Source organism: Cyprinodon variegatus, unplaced genomic scaffold (genome assembly GCF_000732505.1).
Source record: "Cyprinodon variegatus isolate N-32 unplaced genomic scaffold, C_variegatus-1.0 Scaffold131, whole genome shotgun sequence".
NCBI lineage: Eukaryota > Metazoa > Chordata > Actinopteri > Cyprinodontiformes > Cyprinodontidae > Cyprinodon > Cyprinodon variegatus.
This window is the reverse complement of record NW_015150584.1, coordinates 782867-804085: the sequence shown is the minus strand read 5'-3', so window position 1 is coordinate 804085 and position 21219 is coordinate 782867. Positions and strand designations below refer to the sequence as shown.

At 39.6% G+C, this 21219-nt stretch overlaps 1 protein-coding gene across 4 annotated transcripts in view; it reads right to left on the bottom strand.

Moving 5' to 3' along the window:
* tbc1d1 (TBC1 domain family member 1) overlaps positions 1-21219 on the bottom strand; it is a 74970-nt gene that overhangs the window by 10197 nt on the left and 43554 nt on the right. For all 4 annotated transcript variants that reach the window (XM_015376239.1, XM_015376241.1, XM_015376240.1 and 1 more), the window contains 6 exons: positions 18554-18754; positions 10967-11128; positions 10209-10367; positions 4565-4665; positions 4353-4496; positions 2677-2836 (listed from right to left, as the gene is read on the bottom strand). In XM_015376239.1, coding sequence (XP_015231725.1) covers positions 2677-2836; positions 4353-4496; positions 4565-4665; positions 10209-10367; positions 10967-11128; positions 18554-18754 — 927 coding nt within the window. The remainder of the gene's footprint in view (positions 1-2676; positions 2837-4352; positions 4497-4564; positions 4666-10208; positions 10368-10966; positions 11129-18553; positions 18755-21219) is intronic.

Here is a 21219-nt window from a genome sequence, read left to right as displayed (position 1 = left end):
GAGGGCGTGCTTTTGTTTTTTTGTTTTTCTTTGAATGCATCAGGGTGTGGTTCTGGGTTAGGCAGAAGTGCACAGGATCACGGATGAGAGTAAGGAATGGGAGCAGAGGTGCTGAGCCCATCATGCCAGATCAAACACGTGACGCCCTCATACTCCAGCAAGCACAAACACACACACTGAGTGTTCCACTCAGATGAGCACAAGGAGACAGCCAGTCTGGTTCAGCTGCAGAGCCCGATATAAGAAATTAGGCATGAAACCAATAGGAGAGAAGATAAGGCTTGAAAGACAGAGATACAAACCAAGTGTTTGTAAAAATGCTGACTCAAAGGATAAAAGGTCACTTCAAACGGAAACGTAACTGACAAATTCACCCTGAGGCTAAAATCTAAAAAAAAAAGCATAGATTCCATTTTTAAACAGGCAGTTCAGGAAAGTATCCTATAAAGTTTTGTGCATAAATGTAATATATAAGTTATATTTTCTGGGAATATCACAAGATGTAGCCAAACTAATTCTCCAGAAAATTCATTGTTAAACTAAGATCTGTCTCCAAAGGAATTAGTCAGGGAGTGGTAGTGGCGCAGGGCCTAAGCGTGTGACCAATGTACGGAGGCTTTAGTCCCTGATCCGGCTGTCACAGGTTGTCCCCCCCATAGTTTAATCCCAAATCCTGCATCTTTTAAAGCAGTAGAAAAAAAAGGACACTAATGCCTAAGAAATCCAGAAAAAATAAAATAGCTGACTCTTCAAGCTCTAGTTGACTTTAGACTTTGTCAGATAATTAAGCTTTTCATGAACCCCAACCTTGACGTTGTTTATCATTCATCTGCTTCAGACTTCCATTCTGTGTCTTTGTTCAAAGTACTGCATCGGTATCAAAGAGAAATCAAGTATTTTTTTAAATTAGAAAACAGGTCGTTCCTGAGTAGCCTAGAAGTGTTGACTAATCTGGGCTAGCTGAAACAGTTTCTGTTGCATAATGAAAAAATAAATTCACGTTAGGCATAGGCTATGCTCACACAGCAAATAAATGCGAGCAAAATAGAATCTTTTTGCAGAACTTCAGCCAATACGACCTTTTCACCACAGTCTAGGGCTGGGCAATGAACCGGATTTTTACCATTAACATCATTCACCACGATAACCGGCACCAATTTTCTCAAGTCGGTAAAATAAAATAATAAACCTAATTCTGCTGTTTTGCCCATGTGCCCTGGTGGTTGGTATTTCCTTCCCCTTTAAGACACTCAAGCATCTGTGTAATCAGTTGTCTCTACTGATCCAGTCAGAAGCATAAACAAAGAGAATAACCCCTGTGAAGAAGCGTCTAACACAGCCGTAAACGAAAATGCATCAATTAATCCTTTGGAGCTGTGTGGGAGCAGAGATGAAGCTGAGCGCGCAGAGAAGTCGAGAGCACGTTGTCAGAGTTGAGTGCGCGGAAGAACGGTTTTTAATGAAGGTGTGCGAGTCTAAACGATGAACATTGTTCTCAATGCAAGCTCAGTTCGGTGGCACCAATGTTACGGCATAGATGTTGAGAAAAAGAAACACGAAATGCAAAGTTTGCCTGAAAACTGTCGCGACTACCCAAAGTAAGACATCCAACCTGCACCACCTGCGGCACAACTACGCTGTTGAGTTCAAAGATTTGCAAAAGGCTCCATTACCTTTGCACAAAAATGTTTGCAAGAGAGGACACATTTTTCTCCTGTTCAATGAGACATTGTTGAATGTTTAAACCTGAATGGATACAAGACTTTAATGTTTAATTGAAATTAATATGTAATGTGATTTATTCAATAAAAAATTATAAATAGATCAGGTGCAATTCCTGCACATGCCTTTATCTCTGATAAAGGGGCTGGGGCATTTATCGTTATTGAGGTAAAACTGCCCAATTGATATTGATTTGAGATCATATCGCCCAGCCCTACAGCAGCCTTAACCTAATTTGATTCTTTCACTTAAAAAAAAAAACACAAAACAAAGAAGAATCTGCCATTTTTACATGCGGTTCTGAATCAGAGATCTATCCAATCAAAGGGCTCGCGTTCTGAAGGCCAGGTTGCACACGTCGACACAGACGTGGATAATAGTTGTTTTTCTTTTTATGAAAACAAGGAGAGCCCCCTCCTAATTCTTTTTTTTTAAACTCTGCTCATTACAATGTTGTCCGATATCACTTCCAGGAACAGGGTGCTAATGAGTGACGTCTACATTCTCTTGTGCGTGCAGCTCTCTGTGGCACTGTGACCTGTCAGACAGAAATCTGGCGGTGGTCACAGTTAGTTAATAAATAGATCAATGAAAAGCAGATTCAGCAAAAACTGGAAATGTGCAGCGAAACCTACTAGTTTTGAAATACAGAGATAGAAGATGGAGATAAACGATTGAAGTTTTTGTCAATTAGTCTGGACTGCGTTTGATCAAAATCTAATATCTGGACCTATCGTTTCATCCCTCATTTGAACATGTGGATTATCTCTATGATCAAACAACTATCGGTCCTGACAGGGAACTGAGGAGATAATTGTGTTTTGCAGTCTCTCTTCCCTGACATGGTTTCTACCTATGAGTAAAAGTGGCGGGGTTAGCTCAGACAGTTAGGCATTTGACCCAATTACAGAAAGACAACTGGTTGAAGCGTGTAAAGACGCTCTCAGACCTTACCGAAGACACGGGCCACAAAGCCGAGGGGGAAGTGTGATGCGAACAGAGTGAGGAACCATGGGGTGGCGTACAAGCTGGGGCCGATCTCCTGCTGCTCCAGGTGGCTGTGCAGATCCCTGTGGTAGTCATGGAGCAGCCGAGACAGCTGGTACATCTGAATCTGGACGGAGAAAAGGTGCCACAGGTGGAGGCATATGAAATCGCTAAACATGGATCACATGCTGAACTTTTACATCTTATTTTAAGAAACAAAGTTAGAAACAGTGCTGTATTATAACATTAAACTTTGAGTTATATTGTAATGATGGTTGTTATACAGACTATCATACAACTGACAGTAATTAAGCTAAATGGTTATTAAGGATAACATACTGTAGAAAGATTATCCACATAACAGTATATAATATAACCCAGTAATGATTATTTAAAGATATCACAACATGTCGCACCGAATCCATAATCTAAAATCACACTGCAACCCAGGGTAATATCAAAACTTTCTGGCACAAATCAACTACTGCCAAGTCCAAGAGAGGGGTGAAGACTACAGAGACAGCCAGGAGTACCTAGAAATAAACCTATTTCTCTTTTTTACTGCCTAAAGTCAATGGCTCCAATTCATATGTGTAATTATTGTTGTATTATTACAGCACGATGCAGTACCTAGCATATACAGCACAAGAAATGGTTTCACCAAACCCAAGAAAGCAAAACAGACAACAAAACCAGAGACATCAAAAAACGAGGTTAAACACTGACACTCAGCATCTGCCGGTGGAAGGAGCTAATGAAGGAGAAAGATTTTTAACGCTTAAGTTACCATGCAAGTCAACTGTACTGCCTAAATTAGCATAAGGCAAACTTTTTTTTATTCAGTTTAATCAGACAGTGTTGCTTGTTGCCATGAAAACCATGACAGTAGATCCTGTAAACATATACCAATCTTTTCGGAACAGAATTGTAGGTTTACGTGGTTTTAGTAGCTTTCAAAACCGTGGTGAACGCTGGCTTTTTGTGACAGTAAAGGCCAGCTTGAAGAGACTTCACATCGGCTTTCAGTCCACCTTCATTGTGACAACCGCAGCTACTGAAACCATATAAACATTCATTTTACTGCCATGTCTTTGTTGTTCCTTTTTTTCCTTTTGTTTAATGTTTTATTTTAGTTTGTAATACTGAGGCCATACTAAACGAAGGACAGGAGGACATTGTTATAGACGATACTTGTTTAAGGCAGTGACATGCAAGGGTTTAGTGTTTGGTTTGAGTGAACAACCCCATTTTACCGCAAGTGGTAAAACGGCCAGGGTCCGTAACACTAAGATAATATCAATTTAAAAAGTGAAATTATAAATATAGAGACTTTTTATTCAAAACATTTAACCTTGCCTGTATTTTTATAAGACTCAATGTACTATTAAAACCTCATCTCTGGTCTAAGCACATGAAGTGTTAAATTTGTCCCAAAGCCAATCATTACGTTCATACGGTTCCCTTCTTACTTTTTAAGCATAAAAAATTAGTATTTTACTACCATTGAAAGCAGGGACAAAAGTCACTGCACTCATAACGTATCACTTCCCCAACAAAGCAGAGCTCTGTACACTGATGATTTGATATTAAAAGAAAAGTCATGTAGAGACTTGCTCTGGACAGAGTAACTATATTCATCTTACCTGTAGGATAATCATATCCGGCCTGTACTGCTTACGCAGCCCCACATCAAACATCAGAAACTTGAGCATGTTGAATGCATCCTCTTCCCCCATGTGTAAAAGCAAGACTCCAGCAATGAAGGAAAGGCCCTGACAGTAGCCCACCTGCAACAACAAAATATGTGGTAAGTAGGAGATTTTACAGACAGACAGTAGAAGTGGAAAAACCATACCTCAGGGTCAAGCAGGGAGTAGGCTTTCAGTATATTGAACAGAGAGAGCTGCCCCGCTCCAAGCTGAGCTTGGAAATATGGATGAGTGGGAAAAGTACGACCTGCAGGAGAGAAGAAAAAACATTTAGCTTCTTTTAACCATAAATTAAATGCACGCAGTGGACTTTTTGAGCTAAAGCGTTGATGCATAAGAGTCATCTTAAATTATTCCTCAGGCCAATAGACAGCATTTGACACTATCGATATTGGAAGCGGTGCTTTCCTCTTAAAATATCGACTATGTAAGATGGGAGATGAAGGACTGTCATTGGCCAGGTCACGTGACCTAGAAGAACGTATTGCTTTATGGCCACAGGCTCTTATATCGTCATGGAGCTAAGGCTTTTTCTGCCTGCTCGTCTACTGGTAATGGCTGAGGCAAGGAAGAAGTTTAAACCTTCTGAGAAGGCCAAAAAGAGAAAATGTGAAAGGGATCATGCACGAGGAAAAACAAGAGCCGATCTTGGAAAGGAGTTTATTCATTGGCAGAGGCTGAAAGCAGAAGCAGATTCAAATCGATTGTCTTTTCTCAACTTTTTTATTAGAATGGTAAGCTAAAACTTTCCTTCTAGTATAGTCAAAATCTTTGTTATTATTTTTCGATTATGTCAGGATGCTGCAATGGATTCTTTGCTGGAGAAGTCTTTGTTTTTCTCCTGTTAGCCATTCGTGGAAGTTCGGCTCTGAATCCCACTTTGGAGCACCATCGGCGATTCACAGATCTCTGCCGGGTTGATCAACCTGTGGAGCGCTCAATTAGTACAACGCCCAGCTGACTGTTACTTGTGCCGCCAGCCCACAGACTGATTGGCTGAGCCCTGCCTAGCCCTCCACCGACCAGCCTCCCCCCACTTGGGAGCCAACCTGCTGCAAGCTCCTGCATTTCCCACGGACCTACAAAGCCCCGCTCACTCCCCCTGGTGGATCGTTCGGGTCTCCCGCAATAAGCCTTTTAGTGCGGTCACCCTGAAGAAACTCTGCGTGTAATCCTTTTTCTGCGCTACCTGTCTCCTCAGTGTGTTCTGCATGTGGATCGGAAAACAAGGGACCATGACAAATGTTTAGTAGAAGCAAAATACGGGCAGTTACAGGTCTAGCGCCCCTAGTGACTAAAAGTTACACAGTGTGCCTTTAACTAAAGTTCATCACTAAAGCATCATTAAAGCAGTAAAAGTGCTTGTTATCACTATCAATATAGATAAAACCTATTCAAAACTTTTTCCAGGTGTATGGAGCATAGAGCAATGCAGCCTAAATGCCGGGTTGAGTCCAACTTTTTAATCTCGGATGCGTTTTCTTTTTCCATGTCACACTGACTGCAATACTAATATAAAACTGTGTTTTCCTGGCCTGTCCCTCCCTGTTTGGTTTATTTCAAGGCTCAAAAAGGATCACTAATTTAATCTATCAATTTTATGGACTCCTATTCTAGATAAAGTATTCAGTTTATTGAATCTTTTTATTTATTGTTAATGTCCCAGTCTGCCCTGTCCGCGCTCTGTGAGATTTGAAAACATTCGAAACAGGGCAAACCCCTTTTCTCTTGCAATTCAGAAATGTTATCTCATATTTCCCCAAAAGAGAGTGTGTTTCATTTTACAACCGTGTCTCTCTTTCGGTCCGACTAAAATAGACCTGGGGTCTATCTTGGTCAGAGCTCCACTGTTGATTATTTTAGATCATAGTTAAATAATATGTATAATACAAAGAGAACCTGAGTAAATCCAAGAAGAAGCTTTTGAATCATAATATTAATTTAAGTGAAAAAAAAAGCAATCCAAACCAACCTGGACTTATGTAAAAACACTACATGAAATTATAAGGTACACTTATTGGGAATGAAGACTAACCCTTTCCCACTGGTCCAAAAACTAGTTTAAACCTGGGAACCATCAGCTTTTAATGGCAGTGGGAAGAGCTCACTAACAATTGTTTTACGACCCAGGTAAAACGACTTGGCAAGCAACACGGGTTAAAATCTTCAAAATGCTCGGCTCCAATCTGCATACAGTGGGAACATCAGACCCGTTTCTACTTGCTAATTTATGTGATACCAACGAAAGCAACGTATGTACGCCACCACACCAGTGTCTGATCCAACAAACATGGAGCGATAAACAGAATGTGAGAGAGGTTCGGACAGACAAAAGAACCAAACAGCAAAGCATGCTAACTACACCCCGGCTTCCTTCAGATGTTGCTCTCTATTGTTAATTTTCCTGGTTTCTGTCACACTGGTGACAACATCAATGCTAACCCAGTGTGATGGTGTCACCAGACACGCAGCAGTGAGGGGGACAGAGGCCACGCAGCTTAGCCAGTGCGGGGTTAGGCCCAGTTGTTTTTTTTCAATAGGAAGGAAGCCAAATGCCGATTGTTAGCGGCTCACCACGTGCTTGAAAAGCCTGCGTTAACTCGCCAATTTCAGTGGGAAAGAGGCTTGTGGTGTGTGAACAAAACAATGAGGACCCTGTGAGTTTCTATGTAAGGAATGTGCTTGGAGGGCTTTACATTTGTGAATGTAAAACTCTGACTCCTACGCCGAACCCAAAGAAAAGTATCTGCATCAGAGGTGTGGCAGGGCTCAAATTCACACACTGGCATTGTTCCCTGTAATAACAAGAGCTTCAACTTTTTTATAAATGTGAAGTGCTTCAACTGATACATCTCCCTTCCCGCTTGACACAATAAACAACATGCTCAATAAATACATCACTCCTTTTCAATAAGCCGTGTCAGCAGAGCGTCCCGCTCATTATAACTGATGCTGGGCCAGATAATTGACATGGGGTCAAAAACAAAAAAATGCAGGAGGTTAAGAGCAGCAGGGATTGACGCGTGGGTGGTACACATACACTATAGTATCTAGATATAAGCATGTGGGTGTTAGATGGGTGGGGTGTACGTATGTGTGGGTTTTTGGGTGGTAGGTGTTAGATTAAGTTTTTTTGTAACACTGAACTTAGCAAAAGCATATTCCAACACTTTCATCACTGAAAACATAAGAAATGTTGTAAAGCACAAACAAGGAGAAAACACATACAGTGTCCTGCAAATATGTCGACACTTCTGCTCATAGTTACAGACAAAAACTTCATTGTAATTAATGTGACACAATATTTAAAAATACCAGAAAAAAAGAATACATTTAAGTTAGAGGCGTTTCTAATACTTTTTTCTTCTGATATACATTCATATAAATAGATAGTTTCTATCTTAAATATATGTGACATATATGCAATCTCCTGAGTGAACTGCATGCGCAGTAGAGGATGCAATGGTGTCACAAGCAAGCATGCTCTGTCTTTATGGAAATAAATATTGATGGTAGTGCTGAAGCGCATCTAGCGTTCTTTCCCAACAATAAAAACTCAATCTTTTCAAGATGGTTAAAAAGAAAGACTGCTCTCCGCACTGTTGTCCGCCATGGTTGTTGGGTTTCTTCCCTTTGTTGAGTATTAATGACCTTCAGGTCAAATTAATGCGAAGTGGCTGTTCAGACACAGGTCACATTTAAAGTCGTAGGGAAAGGGCCATTCCAACCGTTGCATTTCTGTATTCTCCCAAGAGGTGCACAACTTTACAAGAGTGAATAAAGTGAATGTGATTGGTTGCTTTTTAAGAGGGCGGGATTGTTGTAGCAGAAGGTTCGTAAGCAAGTTTGTGGCCGGTTTGTGGGAAGCATCTTGCTAACCAGTTAGCAACTTAGTGCTAGTAGGTTCCCAACGGGAAATTACATTGGACTAGGTAGCCATAAATTGGTTTGAGTTTCCTCCATCATATATTTTTTAGCTAGAGGAGGAAATTAGGGAGGAAGATGTTGTGGAAGAGGACGCCATGGCAGCAGAAGCTTGGTTTGGTGTAGAAGGCTTACAGCCGTACATGTTTGAGCCCTTGCCTCACAACACTGCCAGTTTTGTTAGCTCTACGCCTGCTGAAGACACAGACGTCCATCCATGTGAACACTGGAACATAGCTAAATGGTAAAGTAAATGATTCTTATTTCTTATTTCAAACCATTGCGTATTTTAGCTGCGATATATGAATCAAGATTCTATGACTGAAAAAATTTGATGAACAGATGACCGTTGATATATGACTGGCCGAATTTAGGTGTACAAGCTGACGTATGACTAACTGGCCTGCATAAGACAACAAAAACAAAAACAGGATCCTTTTTTAAATACAAATGTTCTAAATTTTGGGACAATATAGTCTGATAAGGAGTACATTTTAGGGGTGGAACGGTTCACAAAATCCACGGTTCGGTTCGATTCACGGTTTCTGGTCACGGTTTTCGGTTCGATTCGATACATGTTGATTGTTACACCGAAATCCCATAAAAATTTATGAAATTAATGAAAAAATCCCCCAAAAAATAATGGATTGTATTTATTTTAAATGATCCGCAGAAATCCTGGATAATTTCCGTATGTTTTGCTGCTTTGAATTTAATAATCTGGCGTATGCTCTCTACCATCTCCAAGGGACTCAGAGGGGAGCAGACGAAGCCACAGTGGGGGCTGTAGGCTTTGCTTTGAGCAGCCGGTCTGGAGCGCAGCGGGGCGGAGCGGGGGTTGCTGACGGAGTATGAGGGATTTCGGGGTTAGCATGACATGTTGCTGTTAGCATAAACAAAACGTGTTGCACAATGCTTGCACACTGTTACACTTTTATCCACAACTTTCTTTCCGCTGTCATCGTAGGTCACTCTAAATGTTCTTTCCCACTCGCCAGTCCGACAATTCTCCACAACAACTGATTTTTTTCCCCTGCTACACCTGGCTAAGCTGCTTCTCTTCTTCTTCTTCTTGTTTACTACTGGCGGTTGGCTTTGGTTGCAGCACTGCCACCTTCTGCTCTGGAGTGTAATCGCTTCCTCTATGAGAAAAAAGAGCAGCGCATGAACCGAACGAAACACGCGAACCGAACCGAGACAGTCGAACCGAACGGTTCTGACGGTTTTCATAAATCGTCCCATCCCTAGTACATTTATATACATGTTTAAGCCAGAATGATTTTACATTTAAATATGATTTCCCTACGACTTATCTTGGATTCAGGACCACATAGCCAAGTGGCCAGGTTGCATTGGAAGAAATCGGATCTGCGTTGTTCAGACTGCCATGAAAAGGTCAGATACAGGTTGCATATGGGCCAAAAAAAATTTGGATTTGGGTCACTTCCCGCTGCAGTGTCAATGTAAACTATGATTCCTTTAAAGTTTAAATGTAGATGTATACCTTTTTTGCATATCTTTATATTGTACTTAAACAAATACATCCACACTGCACAATTGCATGTAATATGTGTAAAGTCAAAAAGGGAAAACTGCATGCAGCAGAAACGGTACATGCAAAGGGCAATAAAATGCAAAGTATGCATTTAAACATGTGAAATACATGTTTTACAGCCCACACTTAGAGCTCAGGTCCTAAGATGAGGAAAGAGGTGTCAGTTTATTTTGACAGTTTAATAATACGCTTTGAGATCAGAAAGTGTCCTTAGTCAATTGCATCCCTAAGATTTATGGAGCCATACATATACACACACACACACACACACACACAGCTGTATATATATATGACAGAAATTAGTGTATTACCTAGGTCTATGAGGATGGCATGCTGCTGAGAGGTGAGCTGCTTTAGCAGCTCTTTGTATGGAGTATGATTTGAGGGGGGGCGAGAGGGAACCGTCTGCCGGAGCAGGTACTGCTCAGAGAGGAACTTCCAGATCTCCCCTCGATGCTGCCTTGGGACACCTGTGTGGAAGATGCACAAAAGCAACAGGTAGATAAGGAACAAAGATGTCTTGAAAATACGCTAATGAGATAGAGATATAACATCAGACTATAAAATGTGTGGACTTGACATGACTGTTATTAGATTTCATAAGATCTAAACCCCAATTTATGCTACTAGTGGTCTGGAGGAGCTCAGAGAACCATGCATGTTACACAACAAAAGCCACTGATAAAGGATGAAGACAGACCAAAATGATTGGATCCACACGCCAGTCATAATATAGATATGAGTCAATATCATAATATAGATATTAGAAATTGGATTCATACAGTTACTTTCATAATTTTTATACACTGAGAAAAAGGAAACCTGTTCTCCTATTTAAAAGTTTTAATAAAATGAGTAGTTATCCTGACTCTTTATGGTGCAGAAAACTGCTATGCACTGAAACTCCGAATCTAAAGTGAGTCAAATGAGTTTCAAGGAGAAAAGAAACTGGCTAAACACATCCCTTATATCATACCTTTGGACAATATTTGCAGATGCTGGCTGATTATAGGTTAAACAGTCCCATGAAACACACTGTATGCATCTATCAGAGGAAGTAAATGAGTACCTTGTGCAACTGCAGCATGGATAGTCTCTGTGTCAAACTTGACTTTTGTTCTACCAGGTGTACTCAGGAGTTTCTCCCACACCACAGTGACATCCTTCAGACATGGAGTGATTTCTTCATAGTCCAGCTTCAGGCGCTTGTTCTGCAGGTCGCTCTCTGAAGCTGTGGCACAAACACAGGGATGATAAATGTGAAGGTGGGTTTTTATTCATAGCAATTAGTTTCCAGTCAATTACTTGGGATGATATGATCATTTCAACCTGTTAAGGCTGAGGAGCCTCATTTAGGAAATCTATAATAAGATCATCAAGTAGCTGGGAAAGGACTGATCAGATCAGTAACCAGGTCAGAGTTTATGGAGGAGAAAAAGAAAAATTATTCTTCTGAGAAGAGAATTGGTTTAAGATTCTCATGTTGATGTCCCACAAAATCCTTACATAAAACATTCTTAAATGAAAAAAAAGTTAAATTTTAGACTTTTCTTTACCTTTCCTATTTAAAAACATTGCTTTCCTTTGATTCAGAAATGGAACAAACCCAAGTCTCTAATTCTGGCTAGTCATTAGTTACTACAAGGACTTTATTTCTAATACAGACCTTTTTTTTCTTTAAACAGACATCTTTCCAGTCTCTATGATCAACAGATATATCACCCTGTGGTAGCAAAGTGCTTGTTAAAACTATCCTGATCCATGGAGAAAACCAGTTGTTTAGCGAAATGTTTGTTAAATTTAGTCAGCTGGAAGGTTTTCAGACTCATGAAGTTCTGAAGAGATCTTGGACTGTGGCCAAAAGAGGGAAACTTTTTTTCTTTCAGCTCAGCATTATATAATATAAAGGTGTCGTACAGTCGTACAGTAAAGTACAATGAACTGTCAGGAAGCGGATCAGAGAGACTGTTGTTAGTAAAGATTTTCAGTCATCCAGGTTAGTCATTCAAAAAAAGTAAAAAAAAAAAAAAAAACTATCCCCTGGACTTGGTTTCCAAGTTTGATGACGTTTAGCTTCCTATCCAAGAAGCTTTTTCAATTAAAAATGTCAGAAATAGCGTTGAGTTCAAGGCTTTATAGAGTGGACCAAAAACTAAGCCTTGCTTTGGCTTAGAAACATGCAAATTTAACCTGATGAGCGGGTCTGCCACTTAGGAAAGTCCGATGTCCCGATGAGGTTGCTCTTCTGTGGAGAGGTTGTTTGGTATCTCCAATATAAAGATCAGAGCATTCCACACTACATTGAACTGCATACACCACTCCGCTCATGTTTGGTCTGTGGGTGTAGTGCTTAGGATGCACTAGTCTCTGTTTAAGGGTCTTGTTAGGTTTGAAATGTTCTGGGATATTGTGTTTGGAGATAAACCTCTTGAGTTTTTTTCAAGAACTCCAGCAACATATTGAATGGCGACGTTTTTGCATTTAATCTTCTCACCGTTACGTTCTTCTGCGTGTCTTTTGGAGGGACTGTTGTCCTTGTGCCTCCAATTCAGAACACAGAGACCAGTCTTTGGTACTCAGCTGGAGCTTCTCATATAACTACCATGTTTTGGGCAAAAACATGCTGTACCCTGCATTTTTAAAAACTAATGAAATAACTGTGTTTGCACACATAACTGTGTATGCTTTACATCTTCATATCTAAGAAGGTTATTTTCATACATTCCTTCACATGAATAGAATTTAAAATATAGTAATAACTTATATGCAAACTCTACAAAGGAATACGATACCTTGCATATCTGTGAAACCCTAAGAGTATAATGTTAATCTTTTCGAGTGGGGTTATATAGCGTCTACATCTAGGTGCTGGGTGAAACTCTTCTGCATGGTGTAACCAAGCCCAAAAGTGTCATATTGACGGAAGAAAAAACACACAAAACTGTGATTTCTGTTAACATTTTCACAACCCTGATCAAAGGTGAGGAAACACCCAACGCCTCCCTGCTGTTCCTCTCTTTTCTGACCGCACCCTTCCTCTCTGCCTCTCCATTCTCTTCACAATATATCTTCTTTGCTTCTGTTTTTTTTTTTTTTTTTTTCAGGGAGTGGGACTTGCCCCGCTCTTCGTGCTCCGTTAGTCCCACTTCTGCATGAGCCAATCTCCGATTCCTTCCCCTTTTCAGTCATGGATATCGTTGGGGTTCACCTGTTGGCTAGTTTTGATTGGGCTGGGGATCCAGGGATACAGTGACGGTCGAAGATGCTGGATCACAATGTTTTTTCATAATTAAATGGAAGCTATCAAAGGCCTTTACTAAAGTCACAAATCTACTGGCAATCTAAACTACACCAAAGCCATTTCAGTAGGATGTTTTCCACCAAAAAAATACATACTGACTATAATAAACAATGGATTCTGTTTAAAAAAAAAATTCTACTGTTGTGGAGATCTTTAACATTTTTCAAATCCAAATTTCAGACATCTTCAGACTGGAGACAGCAGAAACCATACCTTATTTTTACGTCTTAGTGATGCCAATAGCTTTAACTGACATCAGACAAGAAATAGGTAGGAGGGAAAAATGGCCCAAAAAATAACATCAAAAAAGCTAAGAAGTAAAAATAAGGATAGGCTGGAAAATAATTCCAGATTAATGTATATGAAAATGTTTTTTTATTCAATAAAGTGAAATGACATTTGGGATATTTTAATATATGCTACAGTCTTTGATTATGGCGTTTGCCACCAACTGACAGTCCAGGTATCATGTTTAGGTGTAGTACAGTTTTAGGCTTTTTAAAAGCACATATTTACATTGGTTATCTTACTGTTTTGTATCATAAACTTGTACAAATATCTGTTGTCATATTTCTTCGTAGTCTTTCTGAGGCTTTTATTTTCTTTATAATGACATCGTCATTGTATCTTTTCGACTGAAATAATGAAATATATTTTATTATAGTAAAAGGTCTGGCCATATTGTCCAGACCTTGGATAAACAAAAATATGAGACGCAAGGGCCCCTTTTTATTGAAAGTCCTGGGATTTGTATGACCCAGCGAAATCATCAGAGTGCTGTTTTCATTACCCTTAAAGCCCCAGAACAATCAGCCTGAAATTGCACTACACCTTCAGTCCAACGGGTGGCGGTAATAAGAACACACTACTGGTTTTCCCTTTATTTCCACTGCCTTCTGGCTCTAAGTTACTCCCTATGCATAAAATGTTTAACTATTTAACATCTCTTGATCAACCTGCATCAGACCAGAGTTGTTGCTTTTTGTTTCATGATTAATTACAACATCTATTTAAGACTGATTAACAAAGTTACATTATTATAAAAAAAACAGGTAAATCTCACCTTTACAGCACAAACGCACCGTTTTAGTTAAGAAATCAATACCTTCATTTTATAATTATAATCATATATTCACAGCAAGCAGAAAGAAATCTCTAGAAAGTGAAGGACAGCATCCAACAAGTGATCTCCCTTCTTCCATCTTTGTTGGCATAAAACTATGAGTAGAAATGTATATGGGCTAAAACAATTAATCAGATTAATGGTGATCAATCAATTATTAAAATAATCTTGAGCTATTTTAGTAATCGATTGTTGACTGGAGTACAGGGACTCATAAACATGCCATTAGCTGACAGAGCAATCCGCTCTAACCCAAAATTGTAAAAGAAGAAATGTTGCACTTAAGAAAGATAAAACTTTGTCAATATGTTCTATCCGGAACTCCTGAAGTGGAAAAAGATAGTTTCACCTGGTTCAGTTTCAAAAGTATTCTTTATTGAACATTTTGCTATCCGATTATTAATAATTTAATTCGATTAACAGATTAAACAATTTGCAAAATAATCATTAGTTGCAGCCCTGTTATATATAAGCACAAAAGTAATGTTTACATTAAAAGTCAAAGGAGAACGTATATTTCTAGTACAAGACAAATTGAAAGAGCTCTGTCTTATCTTCACTCCATTTGAAATTAGCAAGAATTTGCAAAAAATAATCCCTGCATTACCTAAAATGTTCAAACTTTCTGACAAAATAGATGCAGTTTTAAGGAGTACCTCTTCACTTAAACAAATCTTAAAACTAGGTTTAGAGTCCCACTAAAAACCCAGGCTAAAGTCCTGAACATATTGAATCTGATTTTGCATCTGATCTGACAGACAGACAGAGGTTGTGGCGTATAGAACTCATTGAGATCTGTTGGCGATGAACAAACCAAACCAAAACCAAATATGATTTTCTGCAGGGATGTATTGAGATAGAACCCAGTTCTAGTTTAGTCAGACTACGCAGAAATTCAGTGGCAATTTCATAGGTCTGACAGGAAGAGAGACATAATGATTACAAAGAAAAACACATCTGCTTTGGGGTGAAAAAAATATACAAAATAAAATTGCCAATGAAAATCTGAGATCTAATTTCTCACTTTAAAGCATCTTAAAACCTATTATGGATAAACTAAAAGGTATAATAACATAATTGTGGTCTCACTTTCCTTGGTTACTGCTACTGCTGGTGGAACAAGGCACAGCAGCTATACATGAACCACACCTCAACAGGCTCCACAAAGGTTAGGAAGAACTGTGTCTTTAGTGGAACTAAAGCAATGTGACAGTAAAGCCCCAGGAAGGTGAAATTATGCCGGTGAATACGTATGAAAATGCTAACCAGGCTTTGAATGGCAATGAAAAAGGGGCTAAGGACAGACGAAAAGAACACAAGCAAAGAAAGAAGCAAAAACATGGGGAAGGAAAGAAAGGTGACATGAAGAAATGGAGGGAATTAAAAAGGAAAGAATGTAAGAGAGAAAAGTGGAAGGAAGGAATGAAAAGGAGGGATCTGCTGAATAAATGTTCAAGGAAAAAGGGATGTTTTCTGTAAGGAAGGGATGAAAGAAGGACCCACTTCCCACAAAGTTGGGAAGGCAGTGTAAAAATATAAAGATTTTTTTTTTTTGAAGACTGGGAAGATACTCAAATTAAATTCCTTGCTCTCTGACTCTGCGAAGGAACCCTGTTATAGAGAGGAAAATGTGCATCCAAAGACAGATGACTAATGGGAATAACCTGGAAAGCAAGGTTGATGATAAAAAAAAAAGAAAATTTCTAAGGAGCTGGCTACTGACACACCCAGAGAAAGCTGTGACCACGCTGCTCGTCTTATCTGCCTGGAGCAAGCAGAATCAAGTCCATCAAGAATTGCTTGTTGGCAGCTGCCCAGCTGGCATGCAGCATCTCCACCTTTCAGTCTCTCCTAACCTTCTCTCTCTCTCTCTCTGCTTTGCCTTTGATAACACAAACAAAACAGGATACTCCACCCAGAAGCAGAAAAAGATCCACACATCATGACGGTAAATGCACACAAGCGCTTTCAAAGCTGACCTAGAAAATGGGCAGAGATCGAAGAAACAAACTTAGCTGAACTCAGACAAGCAGGCACAACAAGGACACAAAGGAGCTCCAAAATAAAAGAAGCCAGGAAGACACAATATGCTAAAAAGTGTGACTGGGAGCATGAAAGACTGAAAAAAAAAAATATATAGGTTTTTATTTTTTGAGCCGCAAACATCTCTGACCCCACCCAGCAGTGGAGATGTTTTTTTCTATTTGTGCCATGGGTGTGTATCAATTAAGGGTTTACAAGTTAGACGGTAGTTATTACAATGAAAAAAAAGAGCTACCTGAAGTGTAGCTACGTGCCAATTGGGTCATCAAAGAGGTGAGGGCACTCGGCACACCCTAAAACTACACCTTAGTAAATGCATGCACCATACACAAAAATAGGCATACTTTAGAAATGTGAAGTATAGAAACTCGGCGCATGCATATGTGCAAGTCAGACAGAACAACTGGTTCTGCCATTCAGCTGTAACAATAACGCAGCTGTCATGAAGACTATTTGGACTGGCTTAACAAGACACTGATAGAAATAGAAAATAACTAAATTACTGGCACCTTAAAGCCTTTGCTATTGTAAAAAAGCTTTTCATGTTAAAATACATTTTGATTTTAAGGATGCCGGCTGACTTTAAAGTATTCAAATATTTCTATGAACTGTTATATAGACAAGAGTAGCGCTTAAATTTCCCCCCACACCTTTCTGCCGTGAGTAGTCATCATTATCTATATCAGGAGCAGAGGTGATGTCACTTTCTTGGGTGTGGTCGCAGTAAAACACAAGTTCCACTAACAAAAACAACTGCAGAGCTGACGTAGAGGAGGTGAAACCTTCATCATGATGTCTTGTGAGATTTATTCCGATAATGATGTTAAAAGGTATTAGAAAATCCTTTGTAGTTTATTTGGCAATAGGTAGCATGGGGCGGCACTTCATTTCCCCCCAAAATAGAAATATCCTCACCCCATCTTCTGGACTATTCATTTCATCACTTAACAGTCCAAAATGGTTGCATTTCATTCTATTTAGAGAGAATTTTGATTTATTGCTGCGTTCAAACAGTGAAAAATGATGAAAAGGTGAAACCAAAAAAAGATATCCTTAGTTTTTAAGATGATGCAAACACAGTAATGAGTTCATCTTTTGACAACATAAAAATTCTCACAATATAAATTGTACAATAAGCATCCATACGGGCTGCTCAGTGGCGCAGTGGGTAGCACTGCTGCCTTGCAGCAAGAAGGTTCTGTGTTTGATTTCCGGCCCGGGTTCTTTCTGCATGGAGTTTGCAGGTTCTCCCTGAGCATGCGTGGGTTCTCTCCGGGTACTTCGGCTTCCTCCCACAGTCCAAAAACATGAATGTTAGGTTAATTGGATTCTCTAGATTCTCCTTAGGTGTGAGTGTGTGTGTGAATGTTTCTATGTCGTGTGTGTCTCTGTGTTGCCCTGTGATGGACTGGCGACCTGTCCAGGGTGTACCCCGCCTCTCGCCCATTGACAGCTGGAGATAGGCACCAGCAACCCTCACGACACTAATTGGGACAAGCGTGTCAGATAATGGATGGATAAGCATCCATACCTAGTAACTGCTTTCAACTAGTTTCCCTTTTTTATTAGCAAATAGCCAAGCTAGCACTGGAGTTTGTTATACTCCTGTTATGCATCGGTAGTTTTGGTTCCCCTAAAAGAATCAGTTATCTCTAAATAACAGTTGTCTATTCCCTTACTTCCTCATGAAAAGCTTGAACATTTTATTCTGCAGTCAGTACCACCTGAAAACCGCTTAATCTGGTGTGTTCACAGGTTAAAAACCCTTCAGGTTTTTTGGGTTTCTGGCCAATTAAATTAGGGCTGAGTCTGAATCTACTGATACCAGTCAACAGACCATTTCTCTATGCATATGCTTTTTATCTTTATAGTAGGTTTTTCTGGTCTGCCGCATTGTTAAGCTGTGAGACCATCTTGAAGAGAAGCACCTGCTGAGCTGCTGCTGTCAACAACTTGTTATAGATAAAAGTATTGGGCCTGTTGTTCAGTGATTAGTCCCGTTTCTCTTTTCCTGTTAAATGGGAGTTTTTCCTCTCCACTATCGTTGCATGCATGCTTGGTGTAGGGGACAATGCAATCTCAATGGTGTTTTCTGCACATTTATGAGCTAAACATCAAATCATTTTTTGTTTAATAAGAAAATGCAGAACATGCAGGTTACATATAGCTTATTCATTCTTCCATCTTACCTTGCAGCTTCTGGTTTTCACTCTCCATTCGCTGCAGCAGAATCTGCTGCAGGATAGCCTTCCTCCACAGCTCCCTCAGCTCCTCTTTGCTTCTCTTCGTCCCTTCCTTTTGCACCACTCTCATGGACAAGTCTCCGGTGCCCGCCGCTGACACCTGGCCCACACCTATCAGACCCCCATCTAGACAAGGATCCCCCCGATCTGAAATATGGAAAAAGCATAAAATTATAGACTGAATTTGAGATTCTAAAAACATTGCAGTGCAGTTTAAATCATCCAACAAATGCAGCCTGGTAAGGCAAATATCCAAGACATCTGGTAGCCTTCACGACTGCCTGGATTGTGCTTAAAGTTCTTATACTGTTTTTAGTTTCCGTCTGGGATTCGGGGAATTCATTTTCTTTCGGTCCTTTCAGACATTTGAAAAATATCTTTAACTTATGAAACTTTGCACTCTTAGGTTGGACCTCCACCAACCAGAGACACCAGAGACCTCCAACAAAATGAAAATGGTGGGAGGAATCAGAGCTTTGGAGAATAAATTTTGAAGCTAAAATATAACCTATATGCATGGCTACTTATTTAAATCCACATCTGTCTATTTACCAATGATCCTGTGTATATTACAGACCTGTACTCTGTAGGTATTTTATTATAAAAAAAGAAAATCTATGCATTTTGTGGCATAAGAAAACAGATTTTGATTAGAATCTTTTTAAATCAGAGGACAACCAGAAAGAAAATATTTATATGTAGAATATATAAACTGAGATCTGGATGGAGCATAAATATAATTAACAGACTAGAGGATCTTAAAAGAAGAGCTTCTTCTGACCCAGGCTAAAATTGGGGTGAATCTAAACTCTTAAAATGGCCTGTCTTGTTTAGACAAGATACATACCAACTTTCCAGATAACATTCAGTTTTAGTTCTTTGGAAAATCATGACAGCTTGATCATCTTGGCAATCACACGCAATTGCATATTTCTCAGTTGCAGTCAGATATGCAAAATAAAAAAAGTCCATGTACAAAAATGCAAGGCAGCTTTTTTTTAAAGAACAAAAAAACAACAACATTGAAATCCTCATACCCCGCTTGATGCCAAGGCATAAATGATTACAACTGTGTACTTTATGACAGGTTTAAAAATGAATGCTAAATATATTTCTGTCTGAGTCAGACAGTTTCTCAAACATGCTGAAACCAGCAGTCACTGTAAAAAAAATACAGCTCTGCAGGTACAAAAAAAGTGCGGACTGACTCAAGGCTGATGCAGACAATCACAAGAGTTTAGGTAAAAGCTTCTAAAATCCCTTGAAAGATACAGAGCTTTGCAAACACAGACAGCTACACTGATCCAACAGAACTCCTTTGAGGAGTGAAAAAAAAACCCAAACAACCTTTTTTCAATTGGAGGCCAATCTACATTAAGAATTTTATTTGTGTTTTGCTTATGATAATTCACCGTTTTATTGCTGAAGGGCTGAATATACCACAAAAAGATCTCTCAACCATTAATTTCTGCAAAGTGGAGCAGAGACCATTTGCTGGGCAAACACCTTTACCCGAACTTTGTTTAACACACACAGAACAGGCAAAGTGGGTCAACAAGATCAGTGCTTTGCTCTGGCGCTGTCTGTGTGTGGACTGTCAACATGACCTTGAAGTACCACCATTCCCTGCCAACATGCACTCTCTGGAAACACCCATAAGCTCGTGCGTGAGTGAGTGCACAGGAAAACATACCCACCCCAACCAAAACCTAAATGCTGCATTCAGCCAGTCTTTGCAGTGACCTGCTCTGTTTTTCCTCTACTTGATAGTGCTTGGCTTAAAACTTGACATTTGGCTGAGATCTTTTCATTTCTGCAGACAGATGATTCTTCTGCTCTTTACTAGTTTCATTAAAGGAGGGAAAGCTTACTTTGCTAACCCCCCCACCCCCTACCCCCCAAAAAAGAAAAGAAAAAAAACTTACTTTAGTCTATCTTGAACCCCTGCTATCTGCCTGAAGCTTTTTCTTTCTTTGAGTTTTCTCTAATAAATTGGGGAAAGTTAGACTACTATTTTTATTTACTGATGGTGGTCAGAGGGCCCGGTGGCGCCAGTGTACGGCAGCCCCGCTTCTGTCAGTGAGCCCCAGGGCAGCTGTGGCTACAATGTAGCTTGCCACCATCAGTGTGTGAGTGTGTGCGTGAATGGGTGAATGAATGTAGTGTAAAGCGTTTTGGTCAGGTCTCCTGACTTGAATAAAGGCGCTATATAAGTACATGCCATTTACCATTTACCATTTTTTTATTTGCTACATTATAAAGGCTTAACCTTTCAGTGTTTGCATGATATTGGCCAAGTCCAGAACATTACAATCTGTATGATTTTACGATGCACAGAAATACGTTTTTTTTTTTTTTTGATTGATCAACTATGGAAACACAAAAATTCAATCTTTTTCTGATCAATGAACTAAGCATGTATAAAGGCTAACAGCTCAGGTTAGCACTAGTTGCTGAAGTGAAATCGTGGAAAGAAAACTTAAAGTATTTTCAGTCTCTATCTAAGCTAACAGTCCCACAGTAAAGATGCAGAATACTGCAAGGAGTTGAGCAAGACAAAAAAAAATTAAAAATCCGGTTCATTTGATCCCAGACAGCCATGGCTCCATCAA